The 23,320-nt window shown below is 38.4% G+C and overlaps 1 protein-coding gene across 4 annotated transcripts in view; it reads left to right on the top strand.

Moving 5' to 3' along the window:
* Positions 1–23,320, top strand: part of ADAMTS12 (ADAM metallopeptidase with thrombospondin type 1 motif 12) — a 394,047-nt gene that overhangs the window by 365,946 nt on the left and 4,781 nt on the right. For all 4 annotated transcript variants that reach the window (XM_057540921.1, XM_057540922.1, XM_007192239.2 and 1 more), the window contains one exon: positions 6,308–6,467. In XM_057540921.1, coding sequence (XP_057396904.1) covers positions 6,308–6,467 — 160 coding nt within the window. The remainder of the gene's footprint in view (positions 1–6,307; positions 6,468–23,320) is intronic.

Here is a 23,320-nt window from a genome sequence, read left to right as displayed (position 1 = left end):
CTGGACATCAGATGCCTCATTTAGCAGGAAAAGGCATTGATTGGATATATTTATGTGACTGCGGGCTTTTGTGGCTGTAGAGTCCTTGACCATAATGTTATATGTAATGGGAACTATCTTATAAATCTGAAAAAATTAAGTTTTTATTTTCGAAAAAAAAAGTAGATAGCCAAACTTACAATTGACTTAGTAGCATGTCAGAGAAAGCTAAAAACTGTCTATAGGGGGCTTCCCTGGTGGCGCCGTGGTTAAGAATCTGCCGGCCAATGCAGGGGACACGGCTTCGAGCCCTGGTCCGGGAAGATCCCACATGCCGCGGAGCAACTAAGCCCGTGTGTCACAACTACTGAGCCTGCGCGTCTGGAGCCTGTGCTCCGCAACAAGAGAAGCCGCGATAGTGAGAGGCCCGCGCACTGCGATGAAGAGTGGCCCCTGCTCGCCACAGTTGGAGAAAGCCCTCGCACAGAAATGAAGACCCAACACAGCCATAAATAAATAAATAAATAAATTTATTTTAAAAAAAAAAACTGTCTATAGCAGAGATTTCCAGGTACATCTGAAGGCAGAGGTGAGGGTAAGGGAAAATGGGAGTTGGTTGAAAGTTTGTAAGAGAAGCAGTTGGATCTTTAGAAATTTTCCTACATCCCAACCATAGCCTGGAGGTCTTCCCTCTGATACCTTGGAATCAAGCATAGTTGATCAGGGCAAAAGGATTAATTGTCTCACCAGTGATTAAGTGATGAAAATACACACAGTAAATAGTGTGATATCCCCCTCCCCGACTGAGCTCCACAAAGGCAGGGGACCAGCTTAGCCTCAAGAGGAAAAAAACTACATAAGAGACCTCTTCCTGCTCACCTTATATAAAGCCATGTCTCAACACCTGCCACCCATGGAACATCCAGTCAGCTCATTGGTGCCTCATCTTAAATATACATAGATAGCATAGGATTTCTGGACATTTGAGAAAACCTATCACACCAAGAACAAAATAACAAAATGAACAGAACAAAAGGAACTCCAAGGAATAGAGACCATGAAAGAAAGAACTCCTCATAAAATATATATAATCAGTCTCTTTAGAGAAATAAGAGACTGTATCCATGAGCTAGCTTCTGATTAAAGGTATATAAAAAGCATATAAGGAGAATTTAGAAATTTTTAGAATAGCAAAAGTGAAAATTCAAACATAAGGTTGTGAAAATAGTGTGAAGAAATCTCTCAAGAAAATGAGGACAAAGACAAAATGAGATAAAAGATACGGAAGTTAGAGGATCAGGCCAGCAGGCACAACATCAAAATAATAAGATTTCAGAAAGGGAGGATGGATGGGATTGACATGTATACACTGATGTGTCTAAAATTGATGACTAATAAGAACCTGCTGTATAAAAAAATAAATAAAATGAAATTAAAAAATTTTTTAAAAAGCTAATAAAAAAAAGGGAGGATGGAGATGGAATAGAAATGAGGAAATTATCAAAGAATTAATACAAGAAAAATTTTCCAAAACTGAAGGACATGTGTCTCCATGTCCTTCATTAAATGCTATGAAAAAAGGGAAAAAGTCAGAGGAGAGGAACATCTGATTCTACAACACCTGAAAACAAATCTTATTTTACATGGTTGTTCCAATAATTGAACTGAAGGATATTGCCTATGTACTTACAGTGCCTGACATATATTAATAGTAAGTGCAAGAAAATTATTAAAGGACTTCCCTGGTGGCACAGTGGTTAAGAATCTGCCTGCCAATGCAGGGGACACGGGTTCGAGCCCTGGTCCGGGAAGAGCCCAAATGCCACAGAGCAACTAAGCCTGTGCACCACAACTACTGAGCCTGCGCTCTACAGCCCATGAGCCACAACTACTGAGCCCGTGTGCCACAACTACTGAAGCCCGCGTGCCTAGAGCCCATGCTCCACAACAAGAGAAGCCACCTCAATGAGAAGCCTGCACACCGCAGCAAAGAGTAGCCCCTGCTCACTGCACCTAGAGAAAGCCCGTGTGCAACAAAGACCCATGCAGCCAAAATTAAATAAAGAAAGAAATTTATTTGAAAAAAAAATTATTCAATTGAGATGCTTGCATTAGTTTGTACCAGTTTTAAATCATCAAATGATTTCTTCATTTGATCTATATTGGTTGAGTGATAGCACTAACAGAGTCCAGTCTTCATGTGTCTATTTTATAGCTTCTCACAGAGAGTCTTTGCTGATCATCTGCTGAGCCCTGGGAATCAACTTTTCCAAACAGGCCAGTTTAAGCTGAAGAGAAGCATCCAGGACTGAAAGAGGATAGTGCAGAGTTCAGTGTAGGGTGTGATCAATTCATTTGCAGCAATCTTAGCTTAGAGCTAAGCCCCATCCCTATTTTGGGTGTTCAGTTCTGCACAAAGATCCCTTATTTTTATTGGATACAAAGAAGTGGAACTGAGCATTAAGAGAGTTACCTTGTCTCTAAAACCCCAAACTCACAGCATTACCACAATTAACAAAACCCAAATCAGTAACCATGCTTCCTGCTTAATCCTCTAATTTAATACAACACAAATTCATGCATCTTCTCCATCACAGGTTATTTAAATTAGCTAATAAATGCACAGGCAGTGACCTCTCTGCTTATTTTTGCGCTTGACTTGGAATTAGCTCTTCCATCTTTTTTGTTTGTTTGTTTTGTTTTTTAATTTAATTTTTATTTTATATTGGAGTATAATTGATTTACAATGTTGTGTTAGTTTCAGGTGTCCAGCAAAGTGATTCAGTTATACATACACATATATCCATTCTTTTTCAGATTCTTTTCCCATATAGGTTATTACAGAATATTGAGTACAGTTCCCTGTGGGTCCTTGTTGACTATCTATTTTATATACAGTAGTGTGTATATGTTACTCCCAAGCTCCTAATTTATCCCTTCCCCCAACCTTTCCCCTTTGGTAACCATAAGTTTGTTTTCAAAGTCTGTGAGTCTGTTTCTGTTTCATAAATAAGTTCATTTGTATCACTTTTTTAGATTCCACATGTGATATCATGATATTTGTCTTTCTCTGTCTGACTTACTTCACTTAGTATGATAATCTCTTATTATTTCTTTCTTTTTTATGGCTGAGTAATATTCCATTGTATATATGTACCACATCTTTTTTTTTTTAATCTAACTTTTTTTTTTTTAATTGGGGCATAGTTGTTTTACAGTGTTGTGTTAGTTTCTACCGTACAGTGAAGTGGAGTTCCCTGTGCTATACAGCAGGTTCTCATTAGTTATCTATTTTATACATATTAGTGTATATATGTAAATCCCAATCTCCCAATTGTCCCCACCCGCCCTTTCCCCCCTTGGTGTCCATATGTTTGTTCTCTACATCTGTGTCTCTATTTCTGCCTTGCAAACCAGTTTGTACCATTTTTCTAGATTCCACATATATGCATTAATATTTGTTTTTCTCTTTCTGACTTACTTCACTCTGTATGACCGTCTCTAGGTCCAACCATGTCTCTACAAATGACCCAATTTCATTCCTTTTTATGGCTGAGTAATATTCCATCGTATATATGTACCACATCTTCTTTATCCATTCGTCTGTTGATGGACATTTAGGTTGCTTCCATGACCTGGCTATTGTAAATAGTGCTGCAGTGAACACTGGGGTTCATGTGTCTGTTTGAATTATGGTTTTCTCTGGGTATATGCCCAGTAGTGGGATTGCTGGGTCATATGGTAGTTCTATTTTTAGTTTTTTAAGGAAACTCCATACTGTTCTCCATAGTGGCTGTATCAATTTACATTCCCACCAATAGTGCAAGAGGGTTCCCTTTTCTCCACACCCTCTCCAGCATTTATTGTTTATAGATTTTTTTGATCATGGCCATTCTGACTGGTGTGAGGTGATACCTCACTGTAGTTTTGATTTGCATTTCTCTAGTAATTAGTGATGTTGAGCATCTTTTCATGTGTTTTTTGGGCCATCTGTATGTCTTTGTTGGAGAAATGTCTATTTAGATTTTCTGCCCATTTTTTGATTGGGGTTGTTTGTTGTTTTGATATTGAGTTGCATGAGCTGTTTGTATATTTTGGAGATTAATCCCTTGTCAGTTGCATTGTTTGCAAATTATTTTCTCCCATTCTGTGTGTTGTCTTTTGTTTTGTGTATGGTTTCCTTTGCTGTGCAAAAGCTTTTAAGTTTGATTAGGTACCATTTGTTTATTTTTGTCTTTATCTTCATTACTCTAGGAGGTAGATACAAAAAGATATTGCAGGGATTTATGTCAAAGTGTGTTCTGCCTATGTTTTCCTCTAAGAGTTTTATAGTATCCAGTCTTACATCTAGGTCTTCAATCTATTTCGAGTTTTTGTGCAAGGTGTTATGGAGTATTCTAATTTCATTCTTTTATATGTAGCTGTCCAGTTTTCCCAGCACCACTTATTGAAGAGGCTGTCTTTTCTCCATTGTATATTCTTGCCTGTAACAACCTTGTTTTACAGAGGAAGAAAAAGAGAGGTTGAATGAGATCCAGGACAATGTGTAGTGAGTGAAAAAGCCCAAGTCTCCTGAATTCTGGTCCAGTACCTCCAGTACCCTTTATCATATTCTGGCTTGATTAATTTCCCTTGTTCTTCCCTCTGTCCTCTGTTGCACACTTTTATTTACTCAGGATCAGCTGAGTAGTTATTTTCTTACTTTTCTCTTGTCCATATCCATGGAAAATTTGATGTGAATTCACTGAATAAAATTACCTTTAGGTTTAATCAGAGTAATTTCTGACTTTATAAAACAGACATAAAGTTCCATGCTGATCGCCTTGCTCTAGGCTTTATGAAGAGTAGAGTAAAGTAAAGCAGTGGATGTTAAGAAGAATTTAATGTTTCTCCTCTTATCCCACATTGGAGTTTTACGGGAAACAGGGTTTGGTAACAGTATTCTGAGTTTCAGTGGTGTCCAGTGTGGGTATTTTTGTAAGTCTAGTAATCTTGTTGACCAATAATATTTCAAATGGCAAATGGGATATTTAGGGCCTGGAGATTTTTCCAGAATTTACCATGCAGCAGTCTTTTTCGGCCAATCAATGGGTATTTACTGAATGGTCAGGCTGCGTTTAGCACTCACCTACTTACCGTGCAGAACAAAGAAAGAGGAACTGGTTTCTGCCCTCTGGGAGATTTTGATTACATAAAACAGATGAGGGGAAAAGTAGTAAAACATGAAATAGAATGTAAACCATAAGAGTATATGTGGGTCACTATAGCCAAAAGGTGGAAGCAACCCAATGTCCATCAACAGATGAAAGGATAAAGAAAATGTGGTATCTACATACAATGGAATATTATCCCACCTTAAAGAGGAAATTCTGACACATGCTATAACATGGAGGAAACCTGGAGACATTATGCTAATTGAAAGAAGCAAGTCACAAAAGGACAAATATTGTATGATTCTACTTATATGAGGTACCTCAAATAGTCAAATAGACAAAAAATAGAATGGTGGTTGCCAGGGACTGGGGCAGGGTAGGTTGGGGGTACAGAGTTTCAGTTTGGAGAGATGAAAAACTCCTAGAGATGGATGGTGGTAATGATTACAGAACAATGTGAATGTATTTAAGGCACTGAACTGTAGAGTGAAAAAATGGTTAAAGTAGTAAATTTTATGTTTTATATATTTTACCACAATAAAAATTTTTTTTTAAAGAGTGTATGTATATGTAATAAATTCAGACACATTTTCTTACATCCCCAGGATGGTTTCCCAGGCCGGAGACTCTCCCTTCTGCTTCCAGGAAGCCACATCATGACGTTACATGAATCTTGTCTGTTAGGTGGCTTGAGGCCACACATGGTACAGCTAGGTCCGTTCCACATTCCCTCTCCATTCCACCTTGCTTTTCCTCTCCCTCTTCCCTTTTGATCCTCTCTCAGCTTTCCTCGTAGCTCTGTCCCCTCTCCTCACATCTGACTCCCAGCCCCAAATCAAAACCAGTTCAGAGAAACTGGATTGCTGAGGCACCAGAGTCCAGATATGAAAAATTTTTTTCTATTTTGCTTGCAGTTCAACCTCTGTCCACATTCTTCAGAGAACCCAATTGTAAATTAAGCCGAATTCAGTTCACACAATCTGTAATATAAACTCTTCCTAAATTCACATCTCCAAATTATCAGTGCCTTTATTCTATGACTCCTTCAAAAAGCCTTGTGGTGATGGAGGCTTGCCCCTATTTGACAACCGTGGGGTTAAAGCAGTTATGCTGGAGTTCCCCCTGGTGATCCTGGGGGAGAATTCTGACTCTCTCCCTGTGCCCCTCTCTTCCAGTGCACTGCATCCTGTGGAGGTGGCTTTCAGAAGAGGACTGTCCATTGTGTTGCCTCAGAGAACAATAAAACTGAAGACCAAGACCAATGCCTGTGTGATCACGAACCCAGACCCCCAGAATTCCAAAAATGCAACCAGCAGGCCTGCAGGAAGAACGCTGGTAGGTGAATGGCTTTGCTCAGGGGGACAGAGCTTTTCATAAATAAGTTGTCCTGCATGACTTGATTTGTGGGTAGTTTTAGCCCCCTTTTACAGAGCTAAGAATCTTAATGCTGAAGAGGCCAACCAGCTACCCTGGGAGCCATCTGTCGGATTCCGTGAAGTTCGACATTATTTCCTTGAGGGATTATCTCATCCATTTTCCTATCTCAAAGCACGTTTACACTGACTTCATCCCACACAAATGAGAATCACTTCTATTTTTTCAAAGATTTCTGAGAAATGCTCTAGCCTTTCTCAGGAACCCAGTCAAGTACTGAATGGACCTTTCTATCAATCTTGCACTGCTGTCTGAGGTCAGGTTCCGTAGAAACAGACTCTGAGGTGCAAACTTGTGCGCAAGGGATTCATTAAGGAAGTGCTCCCAGGGAAGATAGCTAAGGGAGAGGGAAACAAGACAGAAAAGGAAGGAAGCACAGCTGGGCTGCCATCTCAGGCACATTCCTAGCTTCAGCCTGCTCCCACAGGGAAGCTCCAGGGTGAAAGTTATATCTCGGAGTTGTCTGCTCTTGAGGCCAGTGAGCTGAGAGTTCACATACCCACACCTTTCAGCCATTGGCCACCAGCTACCCAGGGAAAGTGGATTTGCAGGTATTTAAGGCTCTCTACCAGTGGTAGTCTTCTTCCAAAGATTCTTAAGGATGAGAGGTAGTGAATCCTGCTGTTTATTAATCTGCTTCTCAACTCCTTCCAAGCACTGAGGGCTGGCATTCAACAGAGACTGCTGTCAGAGTTAATATCCTGAGAAGTTTCCCTAAGGATTGTTTATTTACAAATCATGTATTTATTTAACAGATATTTGCTGGGCACTTACTTTGTGTTAAACATAAAGTCAAACAAGGAACAAAATCACCAACCAGTGAGATACTGATCAGGGCGGTAAGGGTGTTATGACAGCACTTGGGAAGGGCATCATATGTAAACTGGGGAGAGGAGAGAAGGCCTCCAGAGGAAGTGAAGGATGAGTAGAGAGGTCAGGGGAGAGGTTCCAGGAGCAGCTTTCAGTGTCTGCAGTAAGCAGGAAGAAGATGATGTCATGGCATGTAAGTCTAAATTCAGTACACAGTTCAAGGGGAGTTAGGAAACAGTAGGGCTAGAGGGGTAAGCTGCAGCTAGAGAATAAAGAGCCTCATGAAGCAACGCCGATGAGTTTGGACTTTATCCCTAGGGCAGAAGGGAGCCATTGAAGTATTCCAAACAGGGGAGTGATGATAAGAAAGTCATGCAAGCTGCACTGTGGAAGATAGAGAAAGGAACCAGTTCGGAGACTACCACTGCACCCCAAGCAGGAGATGTACGTGGCATGAACTAAGGCAGCAGAAGCGCAGATAGAGAGAAGTGAGTGGATTCAAGAGCTACTTAAAAGAGACACCAGACAGGACTTTGTGCCGGGGAAAGAGGAGGGAGAACAAAGCCCAGATTTCCGACTTGGGCAGCTGAGTAGATGAGGCTACCATTCTGTGAGAGACGAAGCCCAGGAGTGGGTTTGGGAATGGGGAAAGGTAATGCATTCTGTTTGGGACATGTTTGTTGAGGAGCAGATAAATCATTTAGGTAGGAGTGGTCTGTGATTGGTTTTTACACAGGTGCAGAGGTCGGGAGAGAAGTGTGGGCTGGAAATCCTGAACACAGTGCACTGAGGGGAAAATGCTTCAGGTCTGATGATCCCATGCAACTTCTTTCTGACCAACTTGCATTTGAGGCTGGCTATCATTGACCTTACTTGAACCTCCAAACAGAGCTACCTAGGGCTCATTTTCAGAGGTATTATTAAGTTTTAGCCTTCCAGACTCTTGCTACTCAGTGTGGTGCCTGGACTAGCTGCATGGGCATCACCTGGGAGCTTGTTAGAAATGCAGGATCTCAGGCCTCACCCCAGACCTACTGAATCAGAATCTGCATTTAAACAAGATTCCCAGGTGATTTGGATGCACGTTAAAGTTTGAGAAGCACCCCGTTCTATTTTTTTTAATTTTATTGAAGTATAGTTGATTTACAATGCTGCATTAATTTCTGCTATACAGCAGTGATTCAGTTATACATTTACATATTCTTTTTCATATTCTTTACCATCATGGTTTATCACAGGATATTGAATATAGTTCCCTGTGCTATGCAGTAGGACCTTGTTGTTTATCCATTCTATATATACTAGTTTGTGTCTGCTAATCCCAAACTCCTAATCCTTCCCTCCCCCATTCCCCCTCCCCCTTGGCAACCACAAGTCTGTTCTCTGTGTCTTTGAATCTGTTTCTGTTTCATAGATAGGTTCATTGGTGTCGTATTTCAGAATCCACATATAAGTGATGTATGGTATTTGTCTTTCTCTTTCTGAATTACTTCACTTAGTATGATAATCTATAGGTACCTCATTGTAGTTTTGATTTGTATTTCTCTAATAATTAGCGGTGATGAGCATCTTTTCATGAGAAGCACCCTGTTCTAGACCAAGGGGTCAATTTGGGACATGTCCTTTCATGTCATCTCATCACATTCTTTGGTACCATGTTTTTAAAATGCTGAGAGTATAGAATCCTTCTAAGCTGTGATGGTTTTTATATAACTGAGGCAGCAACACAGTCTTGGTTGACCATGCCTAGTGTTATTGTTTTGTTTTTGTCTTTGGCCGTACCACATGGCATGCGGGATCTTAGTTCCCTAAACAGGGATTGAACCCGTGCCCCCTGCAGTGGAATTGTGGAGTCTTAACCACTGGACCACCAGGAAAGTCTCTATTGGTTATTTTTAAATTATATATACATTGCACTGCCCAGCAATAAGACAGTTGAAGACAATTTTCAATCATCAAAATTGGGTTAAATGCGTATCTGGTATTTTTTACATTGAAATCTCACACTGAAGAGATGATGACTAATGGTTAGCTGACAATGGATGTAAATTAAAAAAATGAACTCCACTCACCAAAAATTATCAGAGCAACAAAAGGTAATTACAAGTTTATCTCGAAGGCAGAGTCATGCTTACTCATATAGAAACAGTAGGAAAGAGCAGCTGCAAGAAATTCCTTGATTTAAAAAAAGCCAACCACCCACCCTGACCCCTGTACCCTCTAAAATGCTTTGAAAATAAGCCATTCAATGCCCAGATTCTTCTCAGCCAGCCAGCCATCACAGTAAACATGCCCCCATGCTCATCTTGTAAAATCAGGTATGAATGCACGTAAGGTTTGTTTTCCTCCAGGACATTTTACTTTCTTTAGGTGCCGTCTAAATTGTAAATGACTTAAAATCTAAATCAGAACTACTATTTCCATAGTGGGGGCTATAGAACTCTTTCCAAGCATATGGGTTAAAAAAAACATCAAAATATACAACCAGCTCATGAGGCTCAATATCAATAAAACAAACAACCCAATCAAAAATTGGGTGGAAGATCTAAATAGACATTTCTCCAAAGAAGACATACAGATGGCCAACAAACACATGAAAAGATGCTCAACATCACTAATTTTTAGAGATATGCAAATCAAAACTACATTGAGGTATTATTACCTCACACCAGTCAGAATGGCCATCATCAAAAAAATCTACAAACAATAAATGCTGGAGAGGGTGTGGAGAAAAGGGAACCCTCCTGCCCTGTTGGTGGGAATGTAAATTGATACAACCACTATGGAGAACAGTATGGAGGTTCCTTTAAAAACTACAAATAGAACTACCATACGACCCAGCAATCCCACTACTGGGCATATACCCTGAGAAAACCATAATTCAAAAAGAGTCATGTACCACAATGTTCATTGCAGCACTGTTTACAATAGCCAGGACATGGAAGCAACCTAAGTGTCCATCGACAGATGAATGGATAAAGAAGATGTGGCACATATATACAATGGAGTATTACTCAGCCATAAAAAGGAACGAAACTGAGTTATTTGTAATGAGGTGGATGGACTTAGAGTCTGTCATACAGAGTGAAGCAAGTCAGAAAGAGGAAAACAAATACTGTATGCTAACACACATATATGGAATCTAAAAAAGCATTACTGATGAACCTAGTGGCAGGTCAGGAATAAAGACGCAGATGTAGAGAAGAGACTTGAGGACACAGCAGGGTAGGGGAAGCTGGGACGAAGTGAGAGAGTAGCACTGACATATATACACTACCAAATGTAAAATGGATGGCTAGTGAGAAGCTGCTGCATAGCACAGGGAGATCAGCTCGGTGCTTTGTGATGACCTAGAGGGGTGGGATAGGGAGGGTGGGAGGGAGGCTCTAGAGGGAGGGGATATGGGTATATATGTATACATATAGCTGACTCACTTTGTTGTACAGCAGAAACTAACACAACATTTTAAAGCAATTATACTCCAATAAAGATATTAAAAAACAAAGAAAAACAAAAGGGCAACATGCACCCCAATGTTCACTGAAGCACTATTTACAATAGCCAGGACATGGAAGCAACATAAATCTCCATCAACAGATGAATGGATAAAGAAGATGTGGTACATATGTACACAGTGGACTATTACTCAGCCATAAAAAGGAACAAAATTGGGTCATTTGTAGAGACATGGTTGGACCTAGAGACTGTCATACAGAGTGAAGTAAGTCAGAAAGAGAAAAACAAATATCGTCTATTAACACATATATGTGGAATCTAGAAAAATGGTACAGATGAACCTGTTTGCAAGGCAGAAATGGAGACACAGGTGTAGAGAACAAACGTATGGACACCAAGGAGGGAAAGTGGGGGTGGGATGAATTGGGAGACTGGGACTGACGTATGTGCACTGCCATGTATAAAACAGATAGCTAGTGGGAACCTTCTGTATAGTGCAGGGAGCTCAGCTCGGTGCTCTGCAGTGACCTAGATGGATGGGATAGTGGAGGGGTGGGAAGGAGGTCCAAGAGGGAGGGGATATATGTATACATATAGCTGATTCACTTCGTCATACAACAGAAACTGACACAACATTGTAAAGCAACTATACCCCAACTTTTTAAAAAGTCAAAAAAATTCATCCAGAAATATGTACTGAATATCAGCTATCTTCTAGGCATTATATTCATGATGATTAAAAAACAAAAGCAAAACCCTTATGCACACCATTCTTGGGTTGTTGTTGTTGTTTAATTTGGGGAATGAGGGGTACAGAATGCAATAGAAAAATAAGGAAAGTAATAAGCATAGTACTTAAAGTTGATACAAATAAACATTTGAGTCAGCAGACTTAAAATATTTTCTTCCAGTTTTATTGAGATATAACTGACACATAGCACTGTATAAATTTAAGGTGTACAGCAATAATTATTTGATTTACATACATTAGGGACTGACTATCACAATAAGTTTACTGTGATAGATACTAAAGGAATAGAAACTTGTTTTCTTGTGATGAGAACTCTTAGAATTTACTCTTAAAAACTTTCATATATATTGTACAGCAGCGCTTATATTTATTGTGTTGTATATTACATCCTTAGTATTGTAACTGGAAATTTGTATATTTTGACTGCCTTCCTCCACTTCCCCCTCCCCTACATCCACCTCTGGTAACCACAAATTTTATCTATTTTTCTGAGTTTGTTTTTGAAGTATAACAACACTGTGTTAGTTCTTGGCACACAAGATAGGGATTTGATATTTCTATACACTTCAAGCTGATCACAATGATAAGTTGAGTTACCATCTGTCACCATTCAAAGATATTACATAGTTATTGACTATATTCCCCACACTGTACATTTCATACCCATGACTCATTAATTTTATAACTGAAGTTTGTACCTCTTAACCTCCCTCACCTATATCTTTCCTCCCCCTACCCCACACCCCTCTGGCAACCACCTGTTTGTTCTCTGTATCTATTCGTCTGTTTTTGTTTTGTTTTGTTTTATAGATTCCACAAATAAGTAAGACCATGCAGTGTTTGTCCTTCTCTGAGTTATTTCACTTAACATAATAACCTCTAGGTCCATCCATATTGTCGTAAATGGCAAGATGTGATTCATTTTCATGGCTGAGAAATATTCCATTGTGTATGTATGTATGTGTATGTATGTATGTGTGTGTATGTATGTATATATATATATATATATATATATATATATATATATATATACCACATCTTCTTTATCTGTTCATCTATTGATGAGCATTTAGGTTGCCTCCATATGTTGGCTAGTGTAAATTGTGCTGCAATGAACATAGAGGTGCATATATCTTTTCTAATTAGTGTTTTTGTTTTCTTTGGATAATACACAGGAGTGGAATTGTTGGATCATATGGTAGTTATATTTTTAATTTTTTGAGGAACCTCCATACTGTTTTCCATAGTAGCTGCACCAATGTACATTCCTACCAACAGGGCATAAGGGTTCCCTTTTTTCCACATCCTGGCTAATGTTTATTATTTGTTGTCTTCTTGATGCAAGCCATTCTGAAAGGTGTGAGATGATATCTCATTGTGGTTTTGATTTGCATGTCTCTTTTGATAAGTGATGAGCATCTTTTCATGTACCGGTTGGCCATCTGTATATCTTCTTTGGAAAATTTCTATTCAGATCCTCTGCCCATTTTTTAATCAGGTTTTATGTTTTTTGATGTTGAGTTGTATGAGTTCTTTGTATATTTTGGATAGTAACCCCTTATCAAATACACTGTTTGCAAATATCAATTTTTTCTCCCATTCAGTAGGCAGCCTTTACATTTTGTTGGTATTTTCCTTCACTGTGCAAAAGCTTTTTAGTTTGATGTATTCCCATTTGTTTATCTTTGCTTTCGTTTCCCTTGCCTAAGCAGACAGATCCAAAAAAAAATTACTAAGACCGACGTCAAAGAGCATACTACCTATGTTTTCTTTGAGAGACTTTATGGTTTCCAGTCTTAGGTTTAAGTCTTTAATCCATTTTGAATTTATTTTTGTGCATGGTGTGAGAGAGTAGTCCAGTTTGATTCTTTCCCATGTAGCTGTCCAGTTTTCCCACCACTGTTTGTTGAAGAAGCTGTCTTTTCTCCATTGTATATTCTTCACTGCTTTGTCATAGATTATTTGCCCATATAAGAGTGGGTTCATTTCTGGGCTCTCTATTCTGTCCCATTGAACTGTGTGTCTGTTTTTGTGCCAGTACTATACTGTTTTGATTACCATAGCTTTGTAGTATAGTTGGAAATCAGGTCACATGATACCTCCACCTTTGTTCTTTCTCAAGATTGTTCTGCCTATTTGAGGTCTTTTGTGTTTCTGTACAAATTTAAGAATTATTTGTTCTAATTCTGTGAAAAATGTCATTGGTATTTTGATAGGGATTGCACTGAATCTGTAGATTTCCTTAGGTAGTATAGTCATTTAAACAATACTAATTCTTCCAATTCATGAACACAGGATATCTTTCCATTTGTTTGTGTCATCTTCAATTTCTTTTATCATTGTCTTACAGTTTTACAAGTACAGGTCTTTTACCTCCTTAGATTTATTTCTTGGTATTTTATTCCTTTTGATGTGGTTGTAAATGGGATTGTTTCCTTAATTTCTCTAATAGTTCATTGTTAGTTATAGATATGCAACAGATTTCTGTATATTAATTTTGTAACCTGCTACTTTACTGAATTCATTGATGAGCTCTACTAGTTTTCTGGTAGCATCTTTAGGATTTTCTATGTTTAGTGTCATGTCATCTGCAAACAGTGACAATTTTACTTCTTCCTTTCCAATTTGGATTTATTTTATTTTTCTGATTGTTGTGGCTAGGACTTCCAATACTACATTGAATAAAAGTGGCGAGAGTGGACATCCTTGTGTTCTTCCTGATCTTGGAAGAAATGCACTAAGCTTTTCACCATTGACTATGATGTTAGCTGTGGGCTTATCATGTGGGCTTTATTGTGTTGAAGTATGTTCCCTCTAAACCCACTTTCTGGAGAGTTTTTTTATCATAAATCGATGTTGAATTTTATCAAAAGCTTTTTGGCATCTGTTGAGATGATCATATGATTTCATTCTTCAGTTTGTTAATGTGGTGTATCATATTGATTGATTTGCAAATACTGAACCATCCTTGTACCCCTGGGATAAATCCCACTTGATCATGGTGTATGCTCCTTTGAATGTATTGTTGAATTTGGTTTGCTAATATTTTGTTGAGGATTTTTGCATTTGTCCATCAATGATATTGGCCTGTAATTTTCTTTTTTGTGATCTCTTTATCTGGTTTTGATATTGGGGCAATGCTGGCCTTGTGGAATCAGTCTGTAAGTGTTTCTTCCTCCTCAATTTTTTGGAATAGTTTGAAGAGGATACATGTTACTCTTCTCTAAATGTTTGGTAGAATTCACCTATGAAGCCATCTGGCTCCAGGCTTTTGTTTGTTGGGAGTTTTTTATTATTATTATTGATTCATTTTCATTACTGGTAATCAGTCTATTCACATTTGCTATTTCTTCCTGATTCAGTCTTGCGAGATTGTACATTTCTAGAAATTTGTCCATTGCTTCTAGGTCATCCATTTCATTGGTGTATAATTGTTCATATAATTTCTTATGATCCTTTGTATTTCTGTGGTTTCAGTTGTTACTTCTTTTTCACTTCTGATTTTATTGATTTGGGCCCTCTTTTTATCTTTTCAAAGAACCAGCTCTCAGTTTCATTTATCTTTATTATTGTTTTATTAGTCTCCATTTATTTATGCTCTGATATATATGATCTTTTTCCTTCTAACTTTGGGTTTTGTTTGTCCTTCTTTTTGTAATTCCTTTAGGTGTAATGTTGGGGTTTTTTTTTTGAGATGTTTCTTGTTTCCTGAGGTAGGCTTGTATGGCTAAAATTTCCTTCTTAGAACTGCTTTTGTTGCATCCCACAGACTTTGGATCTTTGTGTTTTGTTTTTGTCTGTCTATAGGTATTTTTTAATTTCTTCTTTTATTTCCTCAGTGATCCATTGGTTGCTTAGCAGAATGTTATTTAGTCTCCACATGTTTGTGTTTTTTGAAGTTTTTTCTTGTAGCTGATTTCTAGTCTCATATATTGTATTTGGAAAAGATGCTTGATATGATTTCAGTTACCTTAAATTTACTGAGACTTGTTTTGTGGCATAATGTGATCTATCCTGTAGAATGTTCCATGTACATTTTAAAGAATGTTTATTTGCTGCTTTTGGATGGAAGGTATATGTGTGTGTGTGTGTGTGTGTGTGTGTGTGTGTGTGTGTGTGTGTGTGTGTATCTCCATTTGGTTTAATGTATCTTTTTTTTTAAGGAAAAATGTTTTTTATTGAAATTGGTAATTGGAACTGGGAAAGAAATGTGGGGATATTTATCTGTTTCTTTCATATATAGAGTGTGTTTGTGATTTGCAGTGTCTGAATTAAGATTTCATTAAGATCTCACTTTTATCAAGGATAGGTTCATCTGACGAAAAACCAGCCAACATAAAGGAAAACCCTTAAATCACAAGATACCATTGCCAAAGTCAAAGAGCATATGTGAAGTACATATTCTCTAGTCAAGCTGATCCATGCTGTGTTCTTTTTTTTATTGTTTGCCACTTTATTATGCTTCTCTGATATTACATTTTTATAAATTGAAGGTTTGTGGCAACTCTGAGTTGAGTAAGACTATTGCCACCATTTTCCCAACAGCATTTGCTCACTTAGTGTCTCAGAGTCACATTTTGGTACTTCTCACAATATTATAAGCTTTTTCATTATTACTAAATTATGGTGATCTGTGATCAGTGATCGTTTTTTAGAGCTCTTATACTTATTTTTTTTAATTTTTATTTTATATTGGAGTATAGTTGATTTACAATGTTGTGTTTCAGGTGTACAGCAGGGTGATTTAGTTATACATATACATATATCCATTCTTTTTCAGATTCTGTTCCCATATAGGTTATTACAGAATATTGAGGAGAGTTCCCTGTGCTATACAGTAGGTCCTTGTTGATTATCTATTTTATTTATAGTAGTGTCTATATGTTAATCCCAACTTCCTAATTTATCCCTTCCCCCCACCTTTTGCCTTTGGTAACCATAAGTTTGTTTTCTAACTCTGTGAGTCTGTTTCTGTTTTGTAAATAAGTTCATTTGTACGTTTTTTATATTCCACATATAAGTGATGTCATATGATATTTGTCTTTGACTTACTGCACTTAGTATGATAATCTCTGTGTCCATCCATGTTGCTGCAAATGGCATTATTTCATTATTTTTTATGGCTGAGTAATATTCCATTATACATATATACCACATCTTCTTTATCCATTCACCTGTTGATGGACATTTAGTTTGCTTCCATGTCTTGACTATGGTAAATAGTACTGCAATGAATATTGGGGTGGCTGTATCTTTTTGGAGTATGGTTTTCTCCAGATATATGCCCAGGAGTGGGATTGCAGTATCATATGGTAGCTCTATCTTTAGTTTTTAAGGAACCTCCCTACTGTTCTCTATAGTGGCTGCACCAATTTACATTCCCACCGACAGTGTAAGGGGGTTCCCTTTTTTCCACACCCTCTCCAGCATTTACTGTTTTTAGACTTTCTGACGATGGCCGTTCTGACTGGTGTGAGGTGATACCTCATTATAGTTTTGATTTGCATTTCTCTAGTAATTAGTGATGTTGAACATCTTTTCATGTATTTTTTGGCCATCTGTATGTCTTCTTTGGAGAAATGTCTATTTAGATCTGCCCATTTTTTGATTGGGTTTTTTGTTTTTTTGATATTGAGCTGCATGAGTTGTTTGTATATTTTGGAGATTAATCCTTTGTCGATTGCTTCATTTGCAAGTATTTTTTCCCATTCTGTGAGTTGTCTTTTTGTTTATAGTTTTCTTGGTGGTGCAAAAGCTTTTAAGTTTAATTAGGTCCCATTTGTTTATTTTTGTTTTTATTTTTCTTACTCTAGGGGGTGAATCCAAAAGGATATTGCTGCAATTTATGTCAAAGAGTGTTCTGCCTGTGTTTTCCTCTAAGAGTTTTATAGTATCTGGTCTTACATTTAGGTCTTTAATCCATTTTGTGTATACTTTTGTGTATGGTTTTAGTACATTCTCTAACTTCATTCTTTTACATGTAGCTGTCCAGTTTTCCCAGCACCACTTACTGAAGATACAGTCTTGTCTCCACTGTATATTCTTGCCTCCTTTGTTATAGATTAATTGACTGTAGGTGTGTGAGTTTATTTCTGGGCTGTATATCCTGTTCCATTGATCTATATTTCTGTCTTTTTGCCAGTATGATACTCTTTTGATTACTGTAGCTTTATAGTATAGCCTGAAGTCAGGGGGCCTGATTCCTCCTGCTCTGTTTTTCTTTCTCAAGATTGCTTTGCCTGTTTGGGGTCTTTTGTGTTTCCGTACAAATTTTAAGTTTTTTGTTCTAGATCTGCAAAAACTGCCATTGGTCATTTGATAGGGATTGCATTAAATCTGTAGATTACCTTGGGTAGTATAGTCATTTTGACAATATTGATTCTTCAATCCAAGAACATGGTATCTTTCCATCTGTTTATGTCATCTTTGATTTTTTCATAAGTATCTTACAGTTTTCAGAGTACAGGTCTTTTGCCTCCTTAGGTAGGTTTATTCCTAGGTATTTTATTCTTTTTTATGCAATAATAAATGGGATTGTTTCCTTAATTTCTCTTTCTGATCTTTCTTTCTTTGTGTATATAAATGCAACAGATTTCTGTGTATTAATTTTGTATCCTGCAACTTTACTGAATTCATTGATGAGCTCTAGTAGTGTTCTGGTAGCATCTTTAGGATTTTCTATGTATAGTATTATGTCATCTGCAGGCAGTGACAGTTTTACTTCTTCTTTGCCAATTTGAATTCCTTTTATTTATTTTTCTTCTCTGATTGCCGTGGCTAGGACTTCCAAAATGATGTTGAATAAAAGTGGTGAGAGTGGACATCCTTGTCTTGTTCCTGATCTTAGAGGAAATGCCTTAAGTTTTTCACCATTGAATATGTTGTTAGCTGTGGGTTTGTCATATATGGCCTTTATTATGTTGAGGTATGTTCCCTCTATGCCCACTTTCCAGAGAGTTTTTTTAATCATAAATGGGTGTTGAATTTTGTCAAAAGCTTTTTCTGCATCTATTGAGATAGTTATATGGTTTTTATTGTTCACTTTGTTAATGTGGTGTATCACACTGATTGATTTGTGGATATTGAAAAACCCTTGCATCCCTGGGATAAATCCCACTTGATCATGGTGTATGATCCTTTTAATATATTGTTGGATTCAGTTTGCTAGTATTTTGGTGAGGATTTTTGTGTCTTTGTTTATTGGTGGTATTGGGCTGTAATTTTCTTTCTTTTTTTCTTTTTTTTTTTGTGATATCTGTCTGGTTTTGGTATCAGGGTGATGGTGACCTCATAGAATGAGTTTGGGAGTGTTCCTTCCTCTAAAATTTTTAAAAATAATTTTAGAAGGATTGGTGTCAGCTCTTCTCTAAATGGGTAGGGCCAGGTCTTGGCATCAAAATGGGGGCCTCCAGGACAACTCACACCAATGAGTACTCCCCAGTACCTTCACCACCAGTGTCATTGTCCCCACAGTGAGCCACAGCCACCCCCCCCCACCTCTCCAGGAGACCCTCCAAGCCCAGCAGGTAGGTCTGGCCCTGGCGCCTATGAAGTCACTGCTTTTTCCCCTGGGTCCTGGTGCACACGAGACTTTGTGCACACCCTCCAAGAGTGGAGTTTGCTTCCCCCAGTCCTGTGAAGTTCCTGCGATCAAGCCCCGCTGGGCTTCAAAGCCAAATACCCTGGGGGCTCCTTCTCCCAATTCCAAACCCCCAAACTGGGAAGCCTGACATGGGGCTCAGAACTCTCACTCCTAAGGGAGAACCTCTGTGATATAATTATTTTCCAGTTTGTGGGTCACCCACCCAGCAGGTTTGAGATTTGATTGTATCACAGATGCACCCCTTCTACCAACTCGTTGTGGGTGGCTTCTTCTTTGTTTTGGAAGTTGAATATCTTTTTTGGTAGGTTTCAGTCTTTTTTGTTGATGGTTCACAGTTAGTTGTGATTTTGGTGTTTTCTTAAGAGGAGGTGAGCTCAGGTTCTTCTACTCCACCATCTTGTCCTTGGACCCTGTTCCAGTCTGTGTTAATGTGGTCCGTGAACCAGTAGTATCAGCTTCCTCTGGGAGCTTGTTTAATGTACCATTTAAGGCCAGTGTTTCCTTATTGATTTTCTTTCTGGATGATCTGCCCGCTGATGTATGCATGGTGTTAAATTCCCCTACTATTATTGAGTTACTGTTAATTTCTCCCTTTATGTCCGTTAATATTTGCTTTATGTATTTAGGTGCTCCTATGTTGGGTGAATATATATTTACCTTTGTTATATCTTCTTCTTGGATTGATTTCTTGATCATTGTATAATGTTCTTTGTCTCTTGTTACAATCTTTGTTTTAAGGTCTATTTTGTCTAATACCTGTATTGCTACCATGGCTTTCTTTTCACTTCTATTTTCATGGAATACTTCTTTCCATCCCCTCACTTTCAGTCTGTGTCTTTAGATCTGAAGTGAGTCTCTTATAGGCATACAGGTTTTGCATTTGTATCCCTTCAGCCATGCTATGTCTTTTAATTGGAGCATTTAGTTCATTTATATTTAAAGTAATTATCGATAGATATGTACTTACTGCCATTTTGTTAATTGTTTTTGTAGTTCTTTTTTGTTCATTTCTTTTCTTCACTTGTTTTGTGACTTGATGACTATCTTAAGTGTTATATTTGGATTCCTTTCTCTTTTTTGCGTATCTATGATAGATTTTTGGTTTGTTGTTAACATGAGGTTTATATATAGCCATATGTATATAATTATTTTAAGTTGCTGATCTCTACGTTCAAATGCATTTTAACAACACTGCATTTTTACTCCCCTCTCCCATGTTTACTGTTTTTGACATATTTTATGTTTTTGTTTTGTATATCCCTTAACTACTTATTGTGAATATAGATGATTTTGCTACTTTTGCCTTTTAATCTTTCTACTAGCTTTATACATGGTTGATTTATTACCTTTATTGCATATTTGTTTTTACCACTTAAATTTTCCTTTTATAATTTTCATGTTTCTAACTGTGGCATTTTCTTTTTCACTTAGAGAAGTTCCTTTTAGCATTTCTTGCAAAGCTGGTTTGATGGTGCTGAATTTTTTTAGCTTTTGCTTGTCTGTAAAACTTTTGATCTGTCTATCAAATCTAAATGAAAGCTTTGCCAGATAGAGTATTCTTAGTTGTAGATTTTCCCCTTTCATCACTTGAAATACATTGTGCCCTTCTGGCCTGCAGAGTTTCTGCTGAAGAGTCAACTGATAGCCATATGGGAGTTCTTTTCTACTCGTTGCTTTTCCCTTGCTGATTTTTTAAAAAATTTTTATTGGGGTATAGTTGATTTACAGTGTTGTGTTAGTTTCAGGTGTACAGCAAACTGAATCTGTTATACATATACATATATCCACTCTTTCTTAGATTCTTTTCCCATATAGGCCATTACAGAGTATTGAGTAGCGTTCCCTGTGCTATACAGTAGGTCCTTATTAGTTACCTATTTTATATGTAGTAGTGTGTATGTGTCAATCCCAGTCTTCCGATGTATCCCTCCCTACCACATACCCCCAGTAACCATAAGTTTATTTTCTACATCTGTAACTCTATTTCTGTTTTGTTTTGTTTTGTTTAACATTTCTTTATTCTTTATTTTATTCTATTTTTGGCTGCATTGGATCTTAGCTGCAGCACGCGGGATCTTCATTGAGGCACGCGGGATTTTTGTTGTGGTGTGCAGGCTTCTCTCTAGTTGTGGTGTGCAGGTTTTCTCTCTCTAGCTGAGGCACGCAAGCTCAGTAGTTGTGGTGCATGGGCTTAGTTGCCCCACGGCATGTGGGATCTTAGTTCCCTGACCAGGGATCAAACCCTTGTCCCCTGCATTGTAAGGTGTATTCTTTACCACTGGACCACCAGGGAAGTCCCAAACTCTATTTCTGTTTTGTAGATAAGTTCATTTGTAGCCTTTTTCAGATTCCACATATGAGTGATATCATGTGATATTTGTCTTTGTCTGACTTTCTTCACTCAGTATGACAATCTCTGGGTCCATTCATGTTGCTGCAAATGGCATTATTTTTTTCTTTTTTATGGCTGAGTAATATTCCACTGTATATATGTACTACATTTTCTTTATCCATTCTTCTATTGATGGACATTTAGGTTGCTTCCATGTCCTGGCTATTGTAAACAGTGCTGCAGTGAACATTGTGGTGCATGTATCTTTTCTCCAGATAGATGCCCAGGAGTGGGATTGCTGGATCATATGGTAGTTCTATATTTAGTTTCTTAAGGAACCTCCATACTGTTCTCCATAGTGGCTGTACCAGTTTACATTCCCACCAACAATATAGGAGGGTTCCCTTTTTTCTCCACACCCTCTCCAGCATCCTTTGCTGATTTTAATTTTCTCCCTTTATCTTTAATTTTTGCCATTTTAATTACATTGTGTCTTGGTATGATCATCTTTGGGCTCCTGTTTTGGGTTCTGTACTTCCTGGTCCTGGTTGTCTATTTCCTATCCCAGGTTAGGGCAGTTTTTAGCTATTATATCATCAAATATGTCCTCTTCCCATTTCTCTCTCTGTTCTCCATCTGGGAGCCGTATAATGTGAATGTTAGTACACTTGATGTTATATCACAGAGGTTTCTGAATTGTCCTCATTTTTTAAATTCTTTTTTTTTTTTTCTGTTCAACTTCAGTTATTTCCACTACTCTGCTTTCCAGTTCACTGATCCATTCCTCTGTATCATCTAATCTACTATTTAATCCTTTTAGTGTATTTTTTATTTCAGTTTTTCTATTCTTCAGCTCTGTTTCTTTCTCTTTGTTAATGTCTTACTGTATTCAGCCATTTTTCTCCCAAGTTCTTTGAGTATCTTTACAATCATTACCTTGAACTCTTTATTGGATAGGTTGCCTATCTTCAGTTCAGTTAGTTCTTCTGGGGTTTTATCTTATTCCTTCATTTGGGATATATTCCTCTGTTGCCTCATTTTCCCTAATTTGCTGTTTTTATTTCTATGTATTTGGTAGGTTGATTATGTTTTCTCACCCTGGAGAAGTGGCCTTTTGTAGGAGACATCCTGTGTGTCCCAGCAGCATACTCCCCTCTGGTCACCAGAGTTATATGCTATAGGGGTGCCCCCTACATGGGCTGCATGGGTCCTTCTTTTGTGATGAGCTGACTACAGTGGGTGGTCTGGTAGGTGTGGCTGGCTTCCTATTAGGTTGGTGTGAGGCTCTGCCTTGTGTGGAGACTGCTAGTTGGTGAGGTAGGGCAGGGCATGAGATAGCTGGCTGCAGAGTCCTGGGATTCCCCTGGGTAGTCCTGGCCAGCTTGTAGGCAGAACTGGATTCTGGAGTGGGTGACTGCAGAGCTGGTTCCTGACATGGCTGGCTGTGAGTTCCAGGGTGTCCCAAAGCTGGTGGTGGCCTGCTGGTGAGAGATACAAGGTGTCTCGGAGCTGGTGTCACCCCACTGGTAGGTGGGGTCAGATCCTGGGACTGCTGACTGAGGGACTCAAGGTGTCTCAGAGCAGATGTTAGCTTGCTGATGGTCAGGCCCAGGGGGTACTGACATGGCAAGCTGCAGTAGTCCTGGGGCTTGTGTCTACCCACTGGTGGGTGAAACTTGGTCTTCACACTTCTGGCTGCAGGGCCCTGAGGGTTCTGGAGCTGGTGTCTGCCCACTGGTGGGTAGACTCAGCACCCACAGGGCTGGGCCCTAGGCCCTCTGGTGGACAGGGCCAGGTCCCAA

This window comes from Balaenoptera acutorostrata, chromosome 2 (genome assembly GCF_949987535.1).
Source record: "Balaenoptera acutorostrata chromosome 2, mBalAcu1.1, whole genome shotgun sequence".
Lineage (NCBI taxonomy): Eukaryota > Metazoa > Chordata > Mammalia > Artiodactyla > Balaenopteridae > Balaenoptera > Balaenoptera acutorostrata.
The sequence above is the reverse complement of the archived record's forward strand: the minus strand, read 5'-3'. Positions and strand labels throughout refer to the sequence as shown.